The 7,864-nt window shown below is 42.6% G+C and overlaps 1 protein-coding gene across 1 annotated transcript; it reads left to right on the forward strand.

Moving 5' to 3' along the window:
• Positions 1-31: 31 nt before the first annotated feature.
• On the forward strand, positions 32-7,567 carry LOC143280945 (uncharacterized). Its single transcript, XM_076585762.1, has 4 exons — positions 32-359; positions 1,484-1,645; positions 4,031-4,553; positions 6,187-7,567. Exons 2-4 carry the CDS (start codon positions 1,598-1,600, stop codon positions 7,536-7,538), a joined length of 1,923 nt encoding a protein of 640 aa, XP_076441877.1. The 5' UTR covers positions 32-359; positions 1,484-1,597; the 3' UTR covers positions 7,539-7,567.
• The last annotated feature ends 297 nt before the right edge of the window (positions 7,568-7,864 follow it).

Here is a 7,864-nt window from a genome sequence, read left to right on the forward strand (position 1 = left end):
GTGTCTCTCTTTCCAATATACACCCATACTATTCTCTCCCATAGTTAAATAATAATGTGATAAATGTAATGGATAAAGCTAACCACAGGCGGAGGTTCCGTGGCAGAGTAGATTAGGTGTCGGATTTCTGAGCCTTTGTTCATCAGTGATCAGGGTTCGGGGATCCGTTACGGCATGGTGTTGCGTCCTTATGGAAGGCGCTTAACTGCGATTTTTCTCACTCACCCAGATGTGAATGGGTACATGACTTCGGTCGAGGAAGGTTAAAACGGTGGACGGAAAGGATGGAGCCCCACCTTCCTGTGCCGAGCCCTACCGAGACAGTAGACATGTGATTACTGCCCTGATGGCCGTTAAAGGTTACTGTCTATCAGGACCTTTCACCTATATTCTTTTTCTTCTTCTTCTCCTTCCTCAGTCTCCTCCTCCTCCTTACTATTTATTTCTCTCTAAAGCTAATAACATGATCTGAGTTTTCACTTAAAAGAAACTGGGACTTACTTAAAGAACATTAATATAACTAAATCATCAGTAACAAATAGAATTATGCGAGCCCGGGGCATCGTTTCCATGACTTTAAAAGCCTCAGTATTTTGAAGTCGTTATTTTTCATCAGTATATTTTATATCCCACAAAGAAAGGCAGCCCAACTTCTGTGTCCTATTTTGGGCTGTGTCATTCTGTGCATGAAATGTCTGAAAAGACTCGGCCCGGAATAACATTCTTCTTTTTTTATTATTATTATTTTTTTAACTTTTAGGTATGCGTCAGTTTTCTTTAGTTGCTTGTTTGTTTCTTCTTCCATTTTTCATTTAGCCGGGCTCTGGCTTGACTGATGATTTTTTTTTTTTTTTTTTTTTTTTTTTTTTTTTAATAGAGAAATTCCGGCAGTGGACAGAGATCAAGGTATCTTCAGTTTCCATTCCCATTATTCTTCTTGCAGTTGATACGGACCGGACAATCGTCATGTTAAAGATTCTCAGTGTTTAAGTACAATTTGCGGGAAGCTGATGTAGGTCCGGTGAAGAAAAACAACGAAAACGTTGACAGGTATGTGTTGACTCCGTCAGGGAAAAAATGTATACGGGGTGGAGGTAGTGGGTGACGACACAATTGCACCGAGGTACAATACTTGTGCTTCCCTCCCCCCGCCGCTAACAGCGGCGGTTATAAAAGGACTTAACTTGAACAACGACTCAGTATTGAAATATTTGATTGGAGAACACTGAGTCCATGCATGGTTACAGACGAGCCACTGGCTTGGCCGAATAGCTGTGGTCCACTAGTGGCCAGTGCAAAAAAACAAAAACAAACAAACAAAAATAACCAACCACAACCACCACCACCACAACAACAACAACATCCCGCAAATAATCATAGTTAGCATTGCACTTGTTATAACTGGTGTGCCTCTTTACAAAATTACCAGGCATAAAGCTCACTAAATTATATCCGGGATCTCCCTGTGATTTATTGTTGTCAGTGGTGCCGGGTCTTTTTCTTTGCACTCATCTGCCAACTGACGTACCGACAGGATGATCACGTGACAAGGCTGGGTGACACGGCGCCAACTCCAGATCTGTGCACGCGACAGTGCATGGATTTGAGTGGATGCATTCAGTTTACCAAGAACACCCAGAAAACGGTATGGAATTGTTTTTCGCATGGAGTACGAAATTACTTTTTTTTTTCTTCAGTTGACACCTCAATTAATTCAAGATTGTTGTCGTGAAGTCAGTCAAAATATCTGTCCCCGAAGTCATGTTTTCTTCTTTTTTTTTCTTCTTTTTTTTTGTCTTGTTTTTGGTTTTTTTGGCCAGCTTCACTTATCTGGAAGTTGGGCCCCATTGACTGTTTGTTGTCGGCTAGGAACTGGTAGTACAAAATGTAAAACACAAAAGCTTAAGTTTGTTTGATTTCGAGAAAAAAATGATAACTTGTTTGTGACGTTATCGTTTTGAGTTCTTGGAACTGACATTACACGGCCATGGCTGCCTCCTCTTGGACTAAAGAAATAAGGGGACACCATTGGAACTGCAAACATCTTCAGGCCACCAACGAGAATCGCATCTTCTTCCATCGTATATATAGTGACCGCAGTCATCATGTTGACTATTCTGTCACTTTGAGGGGAGGTCGGATGCGCACTGGGAAAAAAAAAAAATCTGGGCTACTGGGGGAGACTGGAGGCCCATGACGAAACGTGTGTCAATGGTCTTGGCATCCACGACTTCCTGGGGGAGGGCTGACTGAGCTTTCAATTACTCTCTGTAGTGTAGATCTAGACCCTTCGTTTTTATGATGGAGAGAGGGTTAAGGGGTGATTTACAACAGTCTGATACATTCAGTCCCAAGCCCAAGCCGAATACTACTTGTTGGGGTGTGTGTGTGGGGGGGGGGGGGGTTGTGGTGGTTAAAGTTTGGGAACCATTCAAAGAACTGAGATTGAAGAAGAAATGATAAAACTGTCAACAAATATGGACGTTTTTTGTGAACTTGGAGGTTTATTTTATTTTATTTTTTCTGTTTTTATGTCACACACAACTGATTGCTTTGCTCCTTTTATTAATTGAATATATTTTTATGGTCTTTTGTTACTGAAAAACTGTCTTCAAACTGCTTTTAATGAAACTTGATGTGGTTCCTCAGCAAGTTCAGAAATGTAAAAGCTCCCCAGATGACCTTGACCTATTTAGAGTAATTACACATGGGGGTAAAAACAATGAATGATATATTATTACACATACATCATGGTTTGTTAGAGCATGGGCTAGCAGAATCAGGATTCCAGAACACAAAAGCTTGGTACAGCATGAACAGATTAAGGTTTAGTTCTAAGTTTCCCTCACCCCACTCCAACCCCATTACCACAGAGAAGGAATAGGGGTATCATCCTCTTGCCCTTCAGCAGCCTTATAAAAATATGGCATATGTATTTATCAGTTTGTTTCTTTATACACCTTGATCTTGTTCTTTGGCAGTTTGTGTGTGTGTGTGTGTTTATTTATTTATTTTTAGTTTATCAAATTCTTTGTGTGTGTGTGTGTGTGTGTGTGTGTGTTTTTTGTCATGGCACAATGTTCTATAGAAGATAAGGCCAGAGGGTGTTGAACTCTTTAAAGACAATAAGTGAGTAACTGAGTATTGTTTGATTTCTAAGGATACAGATAATTCTTAATTGCAATGTCTATTTTGACTGGAATTTCATTCCATGTGGACTTGTTAAAACAGATCTACAGGTCCTGCTACTTTTGTTTGTAAATAATTAGCACTCATATTAGCACTTGAATTGTTTGTTAGTATGATAACTGTTGCCACATAATTTCTTTGCATATGATATTATATATATATATATATATAATATATATATATATATATATATGTATATATATATAAATTCTTTTTTTTTAAACTATGTGGTATATAGGTTATGTGGATCCATATGTTTTGATGCTGTCTTGAAACTGAAACTAGTATTTATATGCCAATAGTCCTCATAATTTTTTTATTATCATTTGAAAGCATGGTATACTGCCATAGTCCTAGCATCATTTGTTAGCACAATGATGGTGCCATAGCGCCTCCATCATTTTTAACACAATTGCTGTCATAGTTCTTGCGTTTTCTGTCAGCGTGATAACTACTGTTACATCATTTATAAGCAGAATAACTATTGTCACAGTGCTTACTTAATTAAAAATTACAGACGTCAGTTATGTTTTGGCCTAAGAAATAAAAAGCTGAGTATTCAATAGAAATGAATAAATAACTCCTAAAGGTTGTTTGTGGTTTGAGGAATACACAAATGAGGCTGATACATGCATGGAATTGTATAACTGGAAATTTTTCAAGGGAAAAAAGACCCCTGACAGGCTGATGCACATCAAGAAAAAAAAAAAAAAAAAAAAATAGTGCACATCACGTGTATTCAGTATTCATAGGGGACATATTGATATTCTTTCCATTCTACAACAATGCATAAAAGCCTTTTTGAAATTTTTTCTTTCTTTCTATTTTTGTGCTACCGCAGTACCCATCAGTAGTCATAGATTATCATCCTGCTTCACCTCCGTCCGACAGTGATGGGAGAGAGATGGACAACTCTGGCAGGAGAGTTTCAGAAGACGGCTGTGACAGCCCTGATGATGCCCATCTGGAGGCGGACCCTTTCCTGGCTGCCCACAGTGACGCCATGGACAGCGGGGAGACGGACAGCCTCCTGTTGGACCTGCAGGAGTTGCTGCCCATAGAGGACTGGATGGGCAGCTGGGTGACCTCCCCTGGCCCCGCTGTCAACAACCTTAAGGACCTGGGCTTGGGTCAGGGTCTAGATTACAACGACACCCTCCTGTACACAGAGGAGCCTTTCCCAGGGACCTCCTCCCTGGACAGAGATGGTGGTGACGGTGGTGGTGGTGGTGGAAGCGATTCTGCTCACAAGTGGGATCACCTGTCGCTAGCCTTGGAAGAAGAGTCCCGTTCTGCAGATCGGCAGAACTATGGTGGTGACACTGGAAACAAGCTGTGTCTTCATTCACAGGTGACAGGCGGAGGTATGTCTGTGTAATGTGTAAACTTGATCAGTGTCTTGTGATGTGGGTAACTGTTTTTAAGTTTTGTGAATATTTTTTAAGGATTGTGATATGGTTTTTAAGTATTGTGATATTGGTGTGTTTTTTATGATTATTCATTTATTGTGAGATTGGATTAAGTGTTTCGATTTGATGTGTGCATTATTTTAGATATTGTGGTGTATGATAAGTGTCGTGTTATGTGTTGTGTGTGTGTCAACATGAATTGGTGTTAGGATGGATGTCTGTACAGGGCTATGCAAGTTTTTTTTGTTTTAAGTGTTTAAATGCATGTTTTGATTGTTGGTCTTTACATTGTGCAGTGCAGCTGAGTATGTTTTACATGGAAAAGAGGTTTATACAATAAAATAAGTTATTATTATTCTAAGGAACTGATTCCCCAAAACACAGCATGTCCAAGATAACATTATTTTAATCCCTCTCAGAGGAAATTTTGTGTCTGTTGATTCACATACCGATGATAAAGATCACATAAATGCAAGCATAGCAAAACACAGGCTCAGAATAAACATGCATTTATGAGATGATATGTATTGAAATGTTGCATTCCCTATACTCTCTCTTCTTGTTTTCTGCTGTTGGTAGTTACATCCTCATTTTAATTTGTTTACTACTAATTTACTTTACTGGGATGGACAGAACAGCCCAGAACAAAGTGCGATGGCAAGGGGTCGTTGATGGCCTATGCTCCACCAGGAGCGATGGGCATAATGAATGAATGACTAATTTATTATGTATAATTTTATTTTTTTGGTGCTTCTTCCTCACTGCATCTGCTTTACACCAACCATTCCACATGCCTCTTGCAGTCAGCTCCCATGCTTCAGGTCTGTCACAGTTTGACTGATGAGATGGCAGAGAACTGTATGTGTGTGTGTGTCTGTGCAAAGCCTGACTGAAAGGACACAAGCAATGAATTATGAGTGCCTATTCACTGGCTATTGATAGTTCTCAGTCAGCTCTACCTAGGTAGGCATCCTGCTATGCAAATGCCTCCGTGTTTTTGAAGTGCTTAGACTAGAGCTTGGTCTCTGACCAAGGATATACAGTATTATAAGTATCCACATCAGTCAGTCATTCAGTATAAGGTTGCATTGAGTCCATTCACCAGATGGAATCGGGCTTTGCTGATTATGTAGTGATGCTGTCCACAAGTTCTTTTCTGTTGCAGTATATGCTAGACTTACTGAGTCCTTTACTAAATTTCTCCACCTTTATAAATAAAAGAGTGTATGATACCTAAGGACAGTGATATTGCAGAAGATAGAAAGTGACATGAATAAGAAAGTAGCTAGTTCAGAATGGCTGTGGCCAGTGTAAGAGAGGGACACAGAAGAAACTATGATGATGATAATTTTCCTTTGTATAGTATTTTCCCTACTGTTCCAAGTATGTTTTACATATATGGCATTAATAAGGTTAAGGTGAATGAAAAATGGTTTACTAAAAATACTAATTTGAAAAAGTGTAATATCACTTACAACACACAAACACACACACATACACACACACCTAACTCACACTCCTCGCTTGCATGCAGGCACATGCACACACACAAATTGTCACATTACAATGGGTATGCTTTGTGTTTCAGAGCAGGTGACGGGTGATGCAGAGCAGTGCAGCAGATCTGCCCAGGTGACCAATGGCCCCATGGTCCCTGACCGCCTGGTGCCACTGACGGTCCACATCGAGCAGCCACGGGCCCCGCACAGCCAGACTGTTGCCGTCACCATCCTGGTGCCCTCCGCTCTGGCACCCACCCACTTATCTGACGCTGACAGAACGTCAGCTCTGGCACACACCCACTTACCTGACGCTGACAGAACGTCAGCTCTGACACCCACCCACTTACCTGACGCTGACAGAACATCCGCTCTGACACCCACCCACTTACCTGGCACTGACAGAACGTCAGCTCTGGCACCCACCCACTTACCTGACGCTGACAGAACATCAGCTCTGACACCCACCCCCTCACCTGGCGCTGACAGAACTGCACAGCGTCACACCCCATCCTTTCCTTTCTTCCTTCTTGCATTGCCGTCTTCTGTTTCCTCAGCCACTCCAGTGAGCTGTTCAGGGAGACAGGGTGAGGCTGAGAGCGGTCATCTGACTGTGCACAGCATGCTGGATCACTGGGGTCATGACCTGGACTCAAAGACCTGTGGCAGTGTGGAGGGTTCCCTGCTGGAAAGTGGACCGACTGCAGGTGGCGCCAAATGTTCAGGTGCCAGTGGAGACAGTGTGGGTGATTCAGGAAGTGTGGAGATGTGTGGTGATGGTGGTGGTGGTGATGACACACACCAAGCACAGGTGGTGGTCTCTGGCATGTGGCCCCATTCTCAGGGGGCGCAGACTGTGGAGTGTCCCCTGCAGAAACAAATGATGGAGAGGCTGAGCGCGCCGTTTGTACTGGAGGACCTTGACCTGCCAGCTGACCTGGAAAACCTTGACCTGTGCCCCCCAGAGAACACTGACAACACCGGTGAGCGGTTGGCTGTTCTGAACTTCAGTGCAGGTCATGATCCGGCCTGTGGTTCAGAGCCTGGAGATGGTGGTTCAGAACCACACACAGTGTTCAATGGGAACTTGATGCCCTCATGCATCAGCACTTTACTTGGGACGCCTTCCATGTCCATGTCTGTCAGCCGTGCACCACAGCAGTTAAGGGATGTGACACTGATGTTGTCTTACTGCAGTTCTGCTGACAGCGAACAACCACTGCCTGTCCGCTTCAGTCACACAGATGTGTTGTTTTCTGGCAGTGAAGTTTTAGGCACACAGACAGTGACGCATGCTCAGGACACACACAGTACTTGTCCACCAGGGTTGACCACACTGCCCAGTCACACTGACACTTCCACTGTATGTGGTGCTGCCACCTCTGCAGAAAGATGTCTGCCATGCAACAGGGGAAACTTTGAGCACTCATTTCATTTCTGACACAGCATCCAGCCAAGACAGCAAAAACATTGGTGTCAGGCCTACTGAAGAAAATTCATCCAACCTTAATGGTAATCCCTGTAGTTCCCAAACTCCATCAGTCCTCTTCTTGAACCAACACTTTGACAACATCTCTTTTCCTAGAACAGTTCCAAACAATGGTCCTGTCCATACTGGTAGTAGCTTTAGCTCTATACCACCAAACTCAGTTTATGGTGATTGCTTTGGATCCAGAATTCTGCAGGCGCATTTCCCCAATGAAAGTGGTGATGCAAGTGTGCCTTTCTCAGCAGCAATTCATCTCCCATACACAGTTGCCAGAGTCA

The sequence above is a fragment of the Babylonia areolata genome, chromosome 4 (genome assembly GCF_041734735.1).
Source record: "Babylonia areolata isolate BAREFJ2019XMU chromosome 4, ASM4173473v1, whole genome shotgun sequence".
NCBI classification, from domain to species: Eukaryota; Metazoa; Mollusca; class Gastropoda; order Neogastropoda; family Buccinidae; genus Babylonia; species Babylonia areolata.